At 43.6% G+C, this 17500-nt stretch overlaps 3 protein-coding genes across 9 annotated transcripts in view; 2 read left to right on the plus strand and 1 right to left on the minus strand.

Moving 5' to 3' along the window:
• Positions 1-131, plus strand: part of flncb (filamin C, gamma b (actin binding protein 280)) — an 80455-nt gene extending 80324 nt beyond the window's left edge. For all 4 annotated transcript variants that reach the window (XM_030353120.1, XM_030353122.1, XM_030353123.1 and 1 more), the window contains one exon: positions 1-131. This exon is cut by the window's left edge and continues 348 nt beyond it. The gene's annotated coding sequence lies outside the window, so the exon portion shown is untranslated.
• A 584-nt stretch (positions 132-715) lies between these two features.
• On the minus strand, positions 716-14094 carry irak3 (interleukin-1 receptor-associated kinase 3). Of its 3 annotated transcripts, none has more exons than XM_030353179.1 (13): positions 13832-14094; positions 13353-13553; positions 12928-12998; positions 12792-12846; positions 12035-12213; positions 11718-11782; positions 11473-11617; positions 10866-10984; positions 10187-10385; positions 8816-8878; positions 8299-8469; positions 5068-5629; positions 716-2100 (listed from the first exon to the last, which is right to left on the minus strand). In XM_030353179.1, the coding sequence occupies exons 1-13, from the start codon at positions 13953-13955 to the stop codon at positions 1976-1978; spliced, it is 2079 nt and encodes a 692-aa protein (XP_030209039.1). In that variant the 5' UTR covers positions 13956-14094; the 3' UTR covers positions 716-1975. The 3 variants fall into 3 exon arrangements, with proteins under 3 accessions (XP_030209039.1, XP_030209041.1, XP_030209040.1); XM_030353181.1 differs by having other exon boundaries at positions 11503-11617; positions 13832-14090; XM_030353180.1 differs by having other exon boundaries at positions 13371-13553; positions 13832-14088.
• A 1304-nt stretch (positions 14095-15398) lies between these two features.
• Positions 15399-17500, plus strand: part of helb (helicase (DNA) B) — a 22680-nt gene continuing 20578 nt past the window's right edge. Inside the window, exon 1 of one of the 2 annotated variants that reach the window (XM_030353131.1) lies at positions 15399-16132. In XM_030353131.1, coding sequence (XP_030208991.1) covers positions 15949-16132 — 184 coding nt within the window. In that variant the 5' untranslated portion in view covers positions 15399-15948. The remainder of the gene's footprint in view (positions 16133-17500) is intronic. The other variant, XM_030353132.1, reaches the window with a different exon arrangement.

Consider the following 17500-nt stretch of genomic DNA (forward strand, 5'->3'; position numbering starts at 1 on the left):
AGTTAAAACTCTAATTGGGTCTGAGCTAGGAAGGTCAGGAGGGGGTGTGAAGCTGTAATGCGGTGTAAACAACGTTGTTTTTGTTTCTTTGGAAACGGATACTAAACTCATTCTACGGAAACCTAGACTCCGGCAATACAAAGCTCATTGATCGAACGCCCTGGCGCCAAGTTAAATTCCTTCATCAGCAATAAACTCAGAGGATTCACAGTAAGGACTGAAAACAGGTGTAGCTCATTTAGGTAATTAGTGGTGTGTAGGTATGACTGTGGCCATAATTAACATCATGAGATACACCTGTGTTCACCCTGACTGACGACTCTGAGACAAAGGCCTATTGGGTAAGTTGGAGAACTCGGTTCAGATTGACATTTTTACTTACCACTTTCTTTGTCTACATGCTAGTTATTCAAATAATCCCACAATGTGTGACCGGGGGACGAGTTGGGTTAAAACTACACATGAAACATACATGCTTTTGCATACGTGCTCTTGTGACCCTTTGTTATTTTATTTATTCAGAGCCTATCGTTTTCTTTGACAGAATGTCCAGTTGAACTAAAGTGCAGTCAATCTTCTGACGGTTTGTTCCATCAGTGTGAACTAGCAAGGTGAGATGTGTTCTTTGTTTAGTTTCTTTTTTTTGTAACCGAACAGGATTGGGACACGACAATCGATTCAATGTGTGAACGCTGGAAAAAAAACAAAACAGTGATACGATATCATAGAGTGATGTTTTATAGTTATTTTATATGTATCGAAAATGATTTAAAAAAAGAAAAAAAAAATCTGAATACGTTTGATATTGTAATCCAATATTTTGGCAAGATTGTGCAGGCATAATAATAATAATAATAAAATGTTTCAATGCAAAGTTTGGGGTTTTACTGAGCTGTGAATGAAAGGAACCAGCTTTAAAAATAGGGTGTACAGGCCCCTGCATGAATGACGGGCCTATCTTCGAAACAAACAATCATCAGCTACAACAATAACGACGCTCACCATCACGAAACAAAATGATTAAATAATCGTCCAGTTTTCCCACATGCGTACATGTGCACTATTTTATCCCCGCTATGACTCATTAGTGCCAACTGTTTACAACCGCACTCCCGTCGTCACACTTCGGTCAAGCGCCATAAAAACAGAGGTCTAGTCATGAACACACACATAAGCAAACATACTTAAAATTATTGTTTTATCTGGAACGTAAACGTAAGCTACGCGTGTTCACGTCATCTAGTGCTTTTTGGTCCTTATCTTAGTTTACGGGAAGAATTAATGTTACTTCCTTACTTATTACTGGTCACATGGGAAGCTACACACACATGTGTAAAGCAGGTACAAATATTTATTATAAACGTATTTAAATTACTAACGAACAATAAAACATAAAAAAACACTGTTCCAGAATGAGAACTAGTAAAAGATTATCTGCAGTCATTTGTGACCTGTGACTGAAATTGAGAGCATCCCGGCACATTTCCCTCACTAATAGCTGACAGGATCGTTACTACCATAATATCCTCAAATAATAGGTCTTAAAGCATACCTAAAACACCTTTTTAAGAATAACTAAGTAACGAAATAAGGCAGTGTAAGTTGAGTAACATTTGTAGATGAATTCATTACGTTAGATGAATTAATGCAACATAATGTGTGTGTGTGTGTGTGTGTTTGTGTGTGTGTGTGTGTGTGTGTGTGTGTGTGTGTGTGTGTGTGTGTGTGTGTGTGTGTGTGTGTGTGTGTGTGTGTGTGTGTGTGTGTGTGTGTGTGTGTGTGTGTGTGTGTGTGTGTGTACACACTTGTGTGCAAAACCAGACTAGACCATCAAATACAAAAATCCAAATCGTACACTTAGTTTAACATTTGGAACGTTGCGTCACTGTCTGGTGGTGTAACATTTTACACGCCATTGAAAGTCAGGTACCGAGAAACAGGAAGTGAGGGCCATAGGGTGGCCCCCCCCAAGCCCTCAGAGAGACACCAGTTCCTCCGTGTTCAGCACACCCTCGTTGTACAGTGCCAGTTTGGCCCTGAGCGTCTGTTTGGCCGGGTTCTCCACGACGTTCCACGAGCTGTAGCACGCCGCTTCCGAAACTGAGGAACAAATAAAGTATTATGAAACATGCACCTATTGTGTTCCGTTTGTATTGTCGTCGGTCTCTCAACAGCTTCCGTAAAAGACTCGAGACTTGTTCAGAGTTCATCTACACTCTCACTATATTGTTTCTCTTCTTCTAAAAATGTACTCATTGAAAGTTGCTATGAATAAAAACGTCTGCTAAAGGCCCAAAGCGTAATGGTAGCAGAAAGCAGGAGTGGCGGTATGAATATTGGAAGTTTGCTAGCGAGTTGATGGATACGGAAGCGTGATGCATTCACTCAGGAAAATAAGTCAAGCCTCAAACTCTCGAGAGAAGCTTTCATTCACTCGAGAGCTAGTAATATTGCTCTCTAGGTAATATCAATGGTATTGTTATTAGTTTGTCCCTTCGGTGCACCTCAGGACTTTGGGGTTGTTCAGACATTGGGCTTGAGATGACTTCAGGATCAGCTGAGCATGTATACCCTTTTGTTTTTCATGAACAGAACTCTTTCTCAGTCTGTAAGCGTTAGTGGAAGTTAAGTATATTCCGTTTGCCTTTCAGAATAAAAGTGACAACAGCGTTGCAATATTGTATAGCCAGTTGTAGGGCAAGATATATATAAATAATGAGTTTCACTTCCACATAGACACTTTCGTTGACTCATTGGTCCCGCCCTGTTGCTCACTAGAGTCCAACTTCCTGTTATTCAGACTTGTCTGTCAGTCAGGCCGCCTCATCCATTTGGTTTAAATCTTGACATTCTTGCTGTTTTTAAGGGTGATTTCCGTCTTTGAAAAGACTCAAACGTTCTAAGGGGGGGGGGGGGGAAGTTACAATTCCTTTTTTTATAAAGGTGGCGGCTACGTGTGTTTGTTTTGGAGTGTTGGAGAAGCCACAAACGTTTCGCTTGTAGATACAGGGGTTGATTGTCTTCATTCAAGACAAGCTCGGGACAGACATTCCCTGTTTGGACCATTAATTATTAACAACCTTCTACTCAGTGTGGTATCATAACACTACCTCCTACTCAGTGTGCTACCATACCATTACCTCCTACTCAGTGTGGTATCATAACATAACCTTCCAACATAACATTCTACTTAGTGTGATGTGACAACATAACCAAACATCACCTTCTACTCAGTGTCTTGTGTGATAATATAACATACTTGTACTCAGTGTGATAACATAACCTTCTACTCAGTGTGGTAGGATAACAGAACATAGTGTGTCTCTCAGTGTAGGTAACATAACCTCCTACTCTCAGTGTGATAACATAGCATAACCTGCTACTCACAGTGCGGTATAGTAACATAACATAACCTCCTACTCACAGTGTGGTTTGATAACATAACCTTCTACTCAGTGTGGTGCATGATAACATAATCTTGTACTCTGTGTGGAATCATAACTTCGCCTTCTAACATAACTTACTCAGTGTGTTGTGATAACATAACCTCCTACTCAATGTGTTGTGACAACATAACATAACCTCCTACGCATAGTGTGATACAATAACATAACATAAGCGCCTACTCAGTGTGATAACATAACATAAGCTCCTACAGTGTGATAACATAACAAGCTCCTACACACAGTATGATGTTATAACATAAGCTCTTACTCACAGTGCGATGTTATAACATAAGCTCCTACTCAGTGTGATGTTATAACTTAAGCTCTTACTCACAGTGTGATGTTATAACATAAACTCCTACTCACAGTGTGATGTTATAACATAAGCTCCTACTCAGTGTGATGTTATAACTTAAGCTCCTGCTCACCGTGTGATGTTATAACTTAAGCTCCTACTCAGTGTGATGTTATAACATAAGCTCCAGTGTGATGTTATAACATAAGCTCCTACTCAGTGTGATGTTATAACTTAAGCTCCTACTCAGTGTGATGTTATAACTTAAGCTCCTACTCACAGTGTGATGTTATAACATAAGCTCCTACTCACAGTGTGATGTTATAACTTAAGCTCCTACTCACAGTGTGATGTTATAACATTAACTCCTACTCGCAGTGTGATGTTATAACTTAAGCTCCTACTCACAGTGTGATGTTATAACATAAACTCCTACTCACAGTGTGATGTTATAACATAAGCTCCTACTCAGTGTGATGTTATAACTTAAGCTCCTACTCACAGTGTGATGTTATAACATAAACTCCTACTCAGTGTGATGTTATAACTTAAGCTCCTACTCAGTGTGATGTTATAACTTAGGCTTCTACTACCAGTGTGATGTTATAACTTAAGCTCCTACTCAGTGTGATGTTATAACTTAAGCTTCTACTCAGTGTGATGTTATAACTTAAGCTCCTACTCAGTGTGATGTTATAACTTAAGCTCCTACTCAGTGTGATGTTATAACATAAACTCCTACTCACAGTGTGATGTTATAACATAAGATCCTACTCAGTGTGATGTTATAACTTAAGCTCCTAATCACAGTGTGATGTTATGACATAAACTCCTACTCAGTGTGATGTTATAACTTAAGCTCCTACTCAGTGTGATGTTATAACTTAAGCTCCTACTCAGTGTGATGTTATAACTTAAGCTCCTACTCAGTGTGATGTTATAACATAAGCTCCTACTCAGTGTGATGTTATAACTTAAGCTCCTAATCACAGTGTGATGTTATAACATAAACTCCTACTCAGTGTGATGTTATAACTTAAGCTCCTACTCAGTGTGATGTTATAACTTAGGCTCCTACTCCCAGTTTGATGTTATAACTTAAGCTCCTACTCAGTGTGATGTTATAACTTAAGCTCCTACTCACAGTGTGATGTTATAACTTAAGCTCCTACTCAGTGTGATGTTATAACTTAAGCTCCTACTCAGTGTGATGTTATAACTTAAGCTCCTACTCAGTGTGATGTTATAACATAAGCTCCTACTCAGTGTGATGTTATAACATAAACTCCTACTCAGTGTGATGTTATAACTTGAGCTCCTACTCACATGGCGGCGTGTCCGAGTGCTCCAGCGTGAACCCGTTTGCCCTGCAGTCCTCGCAGCCCAGCTCCCCGGAGTCCGCCTGGCAGCTGCACTGAACGGGCCAGCTGTTGTACAGATCCACCGCCGCAGCCGCCACCCCCCCCTCCACCTCCACCGCCACCTCCACCTCCACCGCCCCGACCCCGGCCTCCGTCAGCCGGCCCGGCGCCGGAGCCATCAGGTCGCCGCCCGTCTCGTGGCGCCCCGGGGGGTCCTCACAGCTGCTCCAGAAGATCAGCTCCGATTGGCTGAACTCGCGGGGCAGCGGCTTGGCCGAGTCCGGGCCGAGGCCGGAGGCCACGTAGCTGCCGTCGTCGTGGTACCCGTCTTCGGACGGAGGGTGGGACTGGAGCGGCGGCGGGGACGGAGGTGGCGGCGGCGGGGGTGGGGTCGAGGGGGGGTGGGAGGTCAAGGGGAGACCCGGCTCCCTGTAGTGGGGGTCTCGTCCGCCGTCGGCGCTGAACGGCGGGGGGGGCGGGGACGGCTGGCTGGGCACCGGCAGCAGCTGGCTCAACTCCCGAAGCACCTGAGGGTCAGGATCGCCGTCACCGACAACAACAACAATAATAATAATAATAATGAATTTTATTTATAATGCACTTTATATTCAAGAATCTCAAAGTGCTACAGAGAAAAAAAACAACAACAACAACAACAACAACAACAACAACGAGGCTTCAGACAAAGGTTGTTGATCAATGTGAAACTTTTTTACTTCCATGGCAAACAGGAAGTGACTGTTGGCCATGGAAGTAAAAAAGTTTGGTGACGGCCGACCACCGAGAGTAAGGATGTGGTTGAATACGTTTGTTTTGTTTTGCTTGGAAAGGAGAGTGGAGTTGACTGGAGGCATGTCGGCTGCAGCCGTGATATGAGCCGTTTGAATCCTCTAAAAGCTCAGGAAAGGTGCTTCAGTGCTTCCTTCATTATCTCCCTTCCACAGTCAAGCCTATCCAAGAGTTGGGTGTGTTCCTGTGGTGTGATCTCATTGTTTTGATGATCATTTTAACAGGAACACTATTTGATGCAAAAGGTTAAAATGAGTTTGTTCATAGCACTGAGTATCTTCAGAAAACCCCAGTTTTGCTATTCAGTGTGGCCAATTCCGCCCGTACTTCAAACCCATTACACATAGTTGGCAAATATAGTTGCAAAAACATAGTTGCAAATTAATTACACTGTGTAATTTTACTATCTTTTTCAAGCCAAAAATATACTTATCTTTTTACCTTTTTCATTGAAAATCGAATATTAGAGTTTGCCTGGTGCAATGTTTGGCGTCCATGTTATTGGCTTGGGGCATTTTTGAACCACTTATATTGCAAAGAAATAGCACCAAACCTCTGCAGTAGCATGACTAGGGTCGCTACACATAAAACGAAGCATCAACAACTTAGTTTGCAAACCACATCTCAGGAAGTGGTGGTGCTCCACTTTGTTGGCGAATCTCCACACTGAAGGGTAGGGCTTTGACTTCGAACTTCGTGATTCGAATATAATTCGAATATCAAAAAAAATAAAAATAATTCGAACGAATATTAGGCAGCCCTTAATATTCGAACCTGTTATGGGCAGGCCAAGAGGGAGAGACGTCGGAGAACCCATGCAGTCTATTCATAATATTGTAATGACCACGGAAGAGGCAGTGAATGAAGTATTGATTAGACAGCGATTTATTAGAAACATAATAAACAGTTGGAACACGCAAGACCAGTAACCATAGCAACGCCTGTAAACAAACCTCGCAAAGCCCAATCCAGGGCTGAATCCGAATACTCATACATACTTATAGTATGCATTTTGTAGTACGCCACAAATATAGCGCGTCCGAATGCTCAGGGTGCATTGTGTAGCACGGAAAACGTTTCCGAATGCGTACTACCGCCACAGTATACAACGGTAGGTCACTACGTTACCAGACTACGAGTCTGGTAACGAACGAAGAAGAGAGGGCTGACCCGACACTACCAACAGCGGCTTAGAAAGACGTCGTATAAAGCGGCGAAAAAAAGAGACATTAAAAAGAGTAAAAAAGTAAAGTAAGTAATTAAGTAAAAAGAGACATTTTTAATTTAATAGCAACGATGACAAGATGGAAAACAGGTAACTTATCAAGGTAATTTTGCCGGCATCTGAGGGGAGACACGTCATCTCCAAACATCCGGTGGAGTTTCGGCGGTGTTCGGAAGAGTTCAGAGGCGTTCTACGCATAGCTGTAGACCGTTCTAGGCGTTCTACGCATAGCTGTAGACCGTACTACACTTGACAGTGTAGTACGGTGTAGTACGGTCTATGTTCAGTGTCTACTACTTGACCGTACTACACTTGACACTGTAGTACGGTCAAGTAGTAGACACTGAATATAAATAGTATGTACTAAGTATTCGGATTCAGCCCAGGTATTACTGAAGGCATTTAATGGTCAAAATATTATTAATAAATATTCGAATATATTCGAATACTAATATTAATAAACAAACGAACTTCGAATATGATTTTTGGCCAAAAGTCAAAGCCCTGCTGAAGGGTGGCCTATAGTTCTTCTGAAGCAGATGTGATGTGAATTCCAATAATAACACAACCGTAACAATGACCTACAAAAACGATTTGTGTGTTTGTGTGCAGTCATGGCAGACGGTTTGCTCATTTCACGGAGGAGGGCAGAGAAATGGCAAGAGGAACGCTACCCTATCTTCCGTATCCCGAGGAAGTGCAAACAGTCCGAAATGGAGGAGACATAATATTTGTCTCTTTCTTTCTTTATTTTTTATTAGTTTGTTAGAAGAGAAGAGCAGAAAATAAGCAGAAAACAAGATGGCGTCTGCCATCTTGTTGTCATGTGACAGCACTTGGACGTTGGATGTCTATGTCCTACAAGCCGCAGCAAGACATTATAGAATAAACTCTTGAAGAGGAACGCAGAATGGGGGATCCAGTTAGCCAGGCTAGCTTACGGTGTCCAGTTAGCGGGGCTAGCTTACGGTGTCCAGTTAGTGGGGCTAGCTTGCGGTCTCCAGTTAGCGGGGCTAGCTTACAGTTAGCGGGGTCTCTGGCTAACATGTTAACGTGTCGGTCTAACATGTCAGGCTAACGTGAGGCTAACATGCTAAAGCGTCAGGCTGTTGTAGGCTAATGTCAGGCTAACTCTGATCAGCGGGGGTAGCTTATGGTCTCCAGTTAGTGGGGCTAGCTTACGGTGTCCATGCAGGGCCGGTTCCGGGGGCGCGCGGCGGTGCAGTCCAGAGCGAGGCGCAGCAGGCTGCGGGCAGTGGGGTACGGCCAGGACCCCGCCTCCCTGTCCAGGAAGCGCACGCACGAGTCCACGCTGCCGCCGCTGTCGTCCCGCTCCACGCTCAGCACGTCCCTCTGGCGGCCGCGCGAGACACACACACACACACACACACACACACACACACACACACACACACACACACACACACACACAACAACAAACACATGTCAGGCTAGCGTCAAGCTAGCATCAGGCTAGCATCGGGCTCGCGTGAGGCTAACAAGCCAAAGCGTCAGGCTAACGTCAGGCTAATGTCAGGCTAACAAGCTAAAGCGTAAGGCTAACGTCAGGCTAGGCGTCAGGCTAGGCGTAAGGCTAATGTCAGGCTAACGTCAGGCAAACAGGCTAAACTTTGGGCAAACAGGCTAGTCAGGCTAACTGTATACTTATATTACTGTATAATTCACAGGATGCACTCACCAGGAGTGATCGTTTCGGTGTTTCCTCCACCACCTTGCGGCCTGTGATTGTCTCCATCATGACCTTTTATAAAAGAAACAAATTTAGTTAGGTTATTATTTCCTGTTATGGAAGCCATTTGTGGTCAAACTACAGTCTCATCAAGACTGGGATTTTGTACATGCAGTTCGATGCAAAAATATCGCTTTTGGCAAACTGACATAAGGCCTTCTGACATAAGTAATGAATAGACGTGATAGACGATATCAAGGACTTTGATCATTCAAAGAACTGCATTCATATTGGGGCTAAAAAAAAAAATTGTTTGGTTCCGGTTTCCGACCGACCCTGTCAATTTATGTGCGACCCAAATTATTTTATGAGTTTTATAAAAAAGAAAAGATTCTTTTTTTTTTTTTTTTTTTATGTAATTACGTTTTGGTACAGCACCTCTATAATTACGTTTTGGTACAGCACCTCTTCATTCTGTACAAGGATGAGCGAATTTTCTCGTTTTTAAATGAAAACAACCTACCTATCATTCGCTGCCGCTGGAAAAAATAAAATAAAAAAATAAAATAAATTCCCTACCTACCCATGACCTCAACTGACAACCAACAGGAACCAAACTTTTTTTTTTTTTAGGCCTTGTCACCTTTTCCACATGAATGCGGAAACCCAAACCCCCCTTAACCAACTCTTTAATTCACCAATGTACTAATCTAATGTCCCAAACACGACTATCTCTAGATCTGTCTGTCTAGAATCTGTGACGATACCAAAAACTCTGTCCTAAACCAAACAGAGCTACACTTTAAACTTGACGAAGCCAGCAGTGGTTGTGCTTTTTTTTAAGTACCTTGTCTTTTTATTCTTTATCTTATGTATTCATTAGGGATACCGAATGTTGGGGCAAAGGTTTTATTTTCATGATGACTTTAGTGCATCTATAAATGACGAGTCATGCGCTTTCAAACGGGGGAAAACCTGATGTGCAAAGTGGAGAGACCGCTCATGAAATAATTTGGGTCGCACATAAAATGACAGAGTCGGTTGGAAACTTTTTTTTTAGACAGTGATTGAGACGAACAGCAGAATAACCGTTTGTAATGTCGCGGTTGGCTTTGAATCCAAGCTGCTTCCATTCAACAAAGTTTTGTCATTTAATTATAAATTATATTTCTGGAACACTAAATCAACAAACCGGTTAAAGCTCTGAAACATTTGGTGCGAGCGATAGAAAATGCCGCCCGATATACTCGCATTCTGTATGCTTTGGGGTCGCCGTATAGCTCAGGAGGTAGAGCGGGTTGACCTGTAATCAGAAGGCTGCTAGTTCGATCCCCGGCTCAAACGTAAATGCTTTGCTCAAGGGTACGGGGTAACGGTCACCATGCCGAAGCTGTACACGTCCAGGCTGCAAGAGGGCTTCCCGTCGTGGCGGATGAACTCCGGGGGCAGGTAACCCAGGTTGCCGTGGATACTCTGGGTGCTGAGGGCGGTGGTCTGGCGGGGGGGGGGCGGGCGCAGACGGGACAGGCCCACGTTGGAGAGCTGGGGCCCTAGGGCGTGGTCCAGCAGGACATGGGAGCTGGAAGATGAAGGGAGGGGAGACCAGGATGAGGCCATACTGGAGCACTGGATCCCATCTTACGTTAGTTTGTCCCTTTATATACGGTTGTGGTTTCTAACATACAACCCTCAAATATTAGCTTTAAAAACATACCTAAAACACCTTTTAAGAATGACTAACAAGAAACAAAATGAGGCAGTGTAAATTGAGCAACATGTGTAGATGAATTCATTACATTAGATGAATTAATGTAACATAATGCGTTTCTTCAGCTTTGTGCGTGGCTGTGTGTGACAGAGCGAAGGTGTGTGAGTGGGAGACATTTTTATATTTGTGTCGTTTTGCACAAGTAGCTCTATTATTTGCTGTTCTTTTGGGTTCAGATCCGCTGTGTGTGTGTGTGTGTGTGTGTGTGTGTGTGTGTGTGTGTGTGTGTGTGTGTGTGTGTGTGTGTGTGTGTGTGTGTGTGTGTGTGTGTGTGTGTGTGTGTGTGTGTACCTGGTGATGTTGCCACAGATGAGGGGTTGAAGCTGCGCCGTGTGCAGGTGGTGAAGCCCCTTGGCTGCCCCTTTGATGACGGACAGACGCTGCTGCCAGGACAGGGGTTGGGCCGGCTTCTGGAGGAAGAGCGTGGGGAAGACCGGGTTATAATAAAGTCCATATGGTCCCCCCTCCACTGTTAGTTGACCAAACAGCCTAGATGATGACACCGTTACCCTGCCCTCAGCCCCCTCCCTACCCTGAACACATTAACCAACTGCCAATATAATAGATTAATATTACTACAGGGAAAAAAGTTAAAATAAATCCTCTACATTAAAAAAACATGTTAAATTCAATTCAATTTTATTTGTATAGCCCTTAATCAGAATTACAGTCTCAAAGGGCTTATCAGGCCAAATATTTATGAACATTTTTATATGAGCAAAGGGTTAGCATAACTTCTCAAAGAGTCCCTATCAGATTTTGTGTGATCAGATTGCTGCAATCTCCATGAACGTAACCACCAGAACGCAAAATTTCAAGTTTCAACTTAAAAGGCCGGGGTTTATCGATATCCCACAAACAAATACAACTTAAAACGACCCTTAAACAAAAGCACCACCTGAATGGGAAACTTCCAGTGGTCACTGACCAGGTCGTGTAGTCTTTGATGCAGAGATCCGTTGGGGAGATAGGGGTAGACCAGACAGTGGTTTCCTTCCTCCAAGAAACAGCCCAACAGATTTAAGATGTTTGGATGCTGAAACCTGTAAAGATGGCGTGCCCTAGGTTAGCATTAGCTAACCGTTGACCGAGCCAAGCTAAACGCAGACAGATGTAGAAGTGCCCGTGGGATTGTATACGTACAAGTGATGCACTTCTGTGTCTCTGGTAAATGAATCCCATCGTTCTTTCCACAACGGATCATTCCCCTAAAGAATATCAAATAAATAACACAGAAACGTTGTTCTATCTCTATCTCACAAAGTGAATGGTAAATGGACTGCATTTAGTCTGCTCGTTTCTAACCAGTGCTACTAATCATGCAAGGCGACGGCCAGCTCGTCGCCCAAAGCCAACCGTTTATGGTTCATTATAATGAGTTGGCTAGTTTATATGATAATAATAACAATTATTATCATGGCCATAATCATCGCCGTAATCTTCTTCATTCAGGTGCTTACCGTTTTAAACCGCTTGACAACAAACGTTTCAGTTCCCAACGTGCCTTTGTATGTGTCCGAAAGACTGCCCGCTGCGATCTTCAAGTCGTGGTGGAAGTGTTTGGTTCCACCGACGACGTCGTCGTAGGTGAGAGCGCGTCTCTCGGCCCCCTCGGGGTCCGGGTCCGTGGAGCAGGGAGCTGGGAGAGGGGAAAGTGAAAGATGAAGAAGGTAAGAAACGTCTGCATACCTCTGTCAGTCATTACCACACAAATCCACGCCCACACGCTGGTATCATTAAATGCTGTCGGGAATTGGGTGCGTGTCACGTTAGTCACCCAACCTTGGCTACGGTCACAGATTGTATGACTTTATGTTACTTTAAAAACCTTACATTATCACAGAGGTGCCGTAATAATCTGCCTATGTAGTGACCTGTAATGGCTTAAGCGTCTAATTATTAAAAACCTATAGCAGCAAAACTATTTTGACATTTATAACAGTGTTACTACAGTGGGGCCTGTTGAACAACAATATGGGGGAGTTTGCTGAATAAACATTTTGATTCGATTTTTGGAAGGAATCTTTTCCAATTAGAAGATTTACCAATGAGAGCCAAGCATTACAGATAGCATGTTGTGAAACATTTGGATATTTGATAATAACAAAAATAAATAAATTAATCTAGTTCTTCTCACGATAACGCCGCCGTATCAAAACATGTCGCGATTTACAAATACAAACCAAAGATCAACCATGCGCTACGTTGCCCACTCACAAAAACTTAGCAGGCCCACTTGATGGAGAAAGCTCTCGTCCAGTTGATCGGATTCCTATTCAGAGAGAACGGCTATTATTGGTGACATGACAATATGATGATTTGAGATCATTTCAACATATTTTACCCATTTTACCTGGCATTTTACAGGCGGTGAAAAGTGCCCACGTGACACCGGCAGATCTTCCGTCGGCCTTCTACAATGATCTAAAACGCACACAACATCAAATTGATACAAGAGCGTCGTGCGTGTTTTTGTTTTGATGCATGCACGTGTCGCAAGGACGCCCGGACAAAGAGGAAGTGACCCCCACACAAAAAAACACCGCAAGGCAGGTTTATGTTTACTTAGGTTTATGGCATTTAGCAGACGATTTTATCCAAAGCGACTCACAATAAGTAGGCCTACATTTAGTCAGAATAAAGAGAAACAATATATCGCTGTTGGTACAGTAAGCTGCTGCTTGAGCTGCTCCCCCCGCGACCCGACCCCAGACAAGCGGATGAAGATGAGATGAGATGAGATGGTACAGTAAGGATGTTCAGAGAAGGTTTCCTAACCGTAGTATAGTGATTCACCTGGCTGGACAAAAAGCTGCAGCGCCCAGTGGTGTCCCATGTCCTCCAGCACCCGGACGAGGTCCGCCACGGTCGGGTTCTGCTGAGCCCACGTCCACAGCAGCTCCCGCGCGGGGCTCCTGCCCGCCGCCTCGAGCCGCTCCGCGCGCCGCACCTCGAGCCAGCTCGGCACGATGCGCGCGGCTTAATTGGAAGAGAAAATAAAACGATATAATATAACTCTAGTTATATTATGGTAGGACAAGCTTATAAGGCGAAGCCTATAAGGCGTAGCCTGCATGAAATAGAACACGAAAAAGTTTGCATCGACTTTTTTCGGGATGTATCGGTTGTATTGTATGCACGACGTTAATCCGGAAAACGTCCACCACCTGTGCTCTGCACGTGAGCAGACCTGTTAAACTTCTCACCCCCCGGCCCGAGCCATAGAGAGAGTTATCTCTATCACTCTGGTCTCTCACCTAATCCGCGCCAGCCGAACTGGTCGTCCCCGCTGTCGATGATTTTGCACAAGTGCTCGATGAGGCTGGGCGGTACGTTGTACAGGAAAGTGGTACGGTCCATTTTGTCCATGGGTCTGGTCATTTTGTCCGTCGGTCTCGTCAGGCCGAGCGTCGCGGTAAAGAGTGAAGCGGTAGCGGTGTGTGTGTGTAATGTGTGAGCAGCCTATTGCTAAATTCTGGAAATGCCCACGCCCCTTGTTTCAGTCGCGTTCAAACAGCATGACAGATATGAAGACGGAACACATTTTTGTAACGTGACAGCCCACCACAAGGGACGATGCATGGCATTGGTTATTACTGTACCCTACTGCCATGATATGTAACTAGTAGTCAGTTATTCGCTGGTTGATGTTGTATTGTTATGTTACTTTACTGTTTACTTTACTATTACTGTGATACGCTTTGGATAAAAGCGTCTGCTTACTGTAACTTATTGTGTTACTTTACTATTAACCTGCTGTTACGCTGTTTAATGTTATACGCTTATTTTACTGTTTACTGTTACTTTACTATTAATGTTACACGCTTTGGATAAAGGCGTCTGCTAAATGCCCTGAATGTAAATGTTATTGTTATTTAGATTATTATCATACATTATACATTAATACGGGCTATCACATTTATTTCACTGACGAGTTATCCAAATCGACTTATCTTAAACGCATTCAACCATGAAATGACGACCCAGAAAGTAAAAGAATCATGCGAGTGGCGTAAACTAAGTTGGTTTTCTTCTGATTTCTTTCATGGGCTCCGGTTTAGACTACTTTCTACAAGAACACGCCAGGCACATGCAGTCTGAGCCGATGAGTCCGCGGCAGAAGATGAGTTTGGTTTCTCGTCCGACCACTGTGGAAGCCAGGAGTCAGGACGCTTGGCAGTCCCAAAGCAGGTGGATATACGACAGGTGATGTCAGCAAGTGTGGGGATGTTTAATATTCCAACTTGGTTCAAATTGAAAATCGTCCCTTTCGTGTGTTTCCTTTTATATTATGTTGTTTGTATGCGATATGAAGACGTTCTCCCATTGCATCTGTCTTCATCCAGAATCAGGAGAAAAGGTCGGTAAGTCATGGACCCCTCGGCACTGCAATGAAACGAGCTGCAGTTGCAGAATAAACGGTTTGCATAAAGTTGAGTTATAATTTATACAGATAACATGACACGGTTAAGTATAAACCAGTTACCAGCTTGCAGATGCACCGAATGCCTTTTTCTGTTGCGCTGCTGTTTACAGTAAACACCTTCATCCGCCACTGGGCAGCAGTAGCGGCGCCAAAGAATTATGATCGCGGGAGCTATGGGGGAATAACCTGACTCGCCAGTTGAATTTCGTTCTACCTTAGGTGGAACAAAATTAATCTGGCAAGTGTCAGGTTAATGGGGGAATGGCTGTTGTTGTGATTTGCTGCGAAGTTACAGTGAAAGGTTGTTTTCATTATGCAGCTTTGGATTTAGTTTCATTCTAATATAAATTATAATTGTTATTATTGTTCCACGACTGAAGGCTCATTTGCTTAGCCTTAGAACGTTTAAAAAATAAATCGCTGATTTGTGATTGGTTGCAAGGAGGAGATGTGGATGGCCGCCTTTCATATGTTTAACATGGGATGGATGATTTACCTAAAACAGTGAAACTGAATTGTGATTGGTTATTTTTTTATTCTCTTTGCCTCCCTTCAGTGGCTAGCACCGGACGTAACATAGTCAGAGTAACTTCGGCCATCCTCCTGCCTTGCAAAGGCACTTGGCAATTTTTTCAAAATTGTTAACATTTTCATTTTGTTCATTCATTTTTTTACAATAATTTCATCATCACGCAAATCTTTTAAATCACGAGGCTGCGTTGCATCCGTTGCCTCCTTTAAGGAACCGCCCCTGACGACGTCACACGGTTGGCTTCAGATAAGCCTGGCCTGTGGCACGTGACGCATGAACGGCGCGCGGTTTTTGAGCGAGAGGGACATGAACGGCGGCCGTATTATTGGCGCAGTTTCATTTGGAGGGGATTGTATCTCGCAGCGGATCCGGTGAGCCAACGAACATAAGAAGTTCTGGCTAAATCCAAAGGATCGATGGCTTTCCTGGAAGGTTATATTCTGCCGGATAAGGACCAGGATGAAGCGGCGAGCGGCGACGACTCCGAGGGGGACGGCGAGGAGGACACGGCCCCAGAGTTCCTCGACATGGAGGTGATGTCCGACACTAACTCAAAGACGGCGTGGATCAACCAGTCGCCGGGGCCGCCCAAGCGTAAAGGTAATGCGTAAAGTTGCTGGTAAAAACGGCTTGCAAATATATCTCATTTTTGTGGCGCAACAATAACATCCATAGAGAAGCCATTGTGGGTCACTCTGCAAGTTAGTTTCAGTTTCGAGAGACCATCGGTTATGGTCAGTCCGCGTCCGAGGCGGTAAATCAATGGAAGTGTTGGTCACGAATGAAAGATAGATGTATAGTTTATAGACCCCAAGGGAAGATTTTAAGAATGTAACAAGGTATCCTGAGCCAATAATGTTGTCGCAATGTGTAATATCCCCCTTTAAAATACTTTTAAACGTTATCTATCGCCTCTAACATATTGTATGTTCCTGCAATAGAAAAGGCTGCTGTTTCAGACCATATAGCAACCTCTGGGTGTGATCAACTAGGACTGTAGCCAAGGTATACTGAGGAAACAATGGGGGTGTGAACCGACCTAGGCTATGGTGTGACATTGATTAAAATACAGGCCTAATTTAAAATATGGCATGACGTCTCTATTTTCGCCTGCCTTTCCGCTTCTGTAACATTTTCCGCTGCACACATTTCAACGCATGGGATCAATAAAGGCAGTGTTTCCCGCAGGATTTTTTTCAGCAGCGGAGGTGTGGTCCCCGAACCCTCTAGGGGGGTCCGGGGGCATGCTCCCCCGGCCGAAATTCTTTTGTACCCTTTACATTGGAATGCATGAATCTGGTGCACTTTGAGAGGAGAATATGCACTTAAATCCTATTCAAACAGTCCTGTGTATTGTAATGGGATTATTGGTGTTGTAACTTTGCCTTTTGTGTCTTCATTTGCAGATTTTAATATTTTTGTATAGTAATATTTAAACAAAAAATGCCACAATTTATTTACAGATTTTTGCCTAATGCTTAAACACTAAACATGGTTGCTATGCCCAAAGCATAACTGTTTTTTACATAAGACACTTTGTTCAAAAATGAAATCTCCTGCAACAATGGGCAAAACACATCTTTTTAAATTATAAACCTAACTAAAATTTGAAAAGAACACAGACTCACACACATGAAAAATAAAAAATAAAGCTAATTGAATACCAATCAGTGTGAGCCTTAGCACTACAAATAGACCTCAGGTGAGCTCAGCTCCTTTGTGAGACAGTGAGAGTCAGGGGAAGAGGACAAGAGAGCGACAGGAGGATGAGGACAAAGAAGACAACAGACCTGTGAAGTTTTTGCTCATCCTCAAAGGCTACATCCAGCCTGGGAGCATTTAATTCTCCTGGGCTTTTTAAAGAAGAGCTCCAGGGCTCTTCTGTAGGGGAGTTTGTTGGTGGGGGGGCCATTTATGCTGACTCTCAAACAAGTCACCAGATGCTAATGACCACATGCTTACAGGCGG

The sequence above is a fragment of the Gadus morhua genome, chromosome 4, assembly GCF_902167405.1.
Source record: "Gadus morhua chromosome 4, gadMor3.0, whole genome shotgun sequence".
Lineage (NCBI taxonomy): Eukaryota > Metazoa > Chordata > Actinopteri > Gadiformes > Gadidae > Gadus > Gadus morhua.

Excerpts from the sequence above, each read along its gene's own strand:
- irak3 (XM_030353179.1), bottom strand. The coding sequence starts at position 13,955 with ATGACCAGACCCATGGACAAAATGGACCGTACCACTTTCCTGTACAAC. Across the intron at positions 8,879-10,186 it reads ACGTGTACAGCTTCGGCATG|GTCATGATGGAGACAATCAC; the intron begins GTGACCGTTACC and ends CTTTTATAAAAG. Across the intron at positions 2,101-5,067 it reads GCACTCGGACACGCCGCCAT|TTTCGGAAGCGGCGTGCTAC; the intron begins GTGAGTAGGAGC and ends TTTGTTCCTCAG.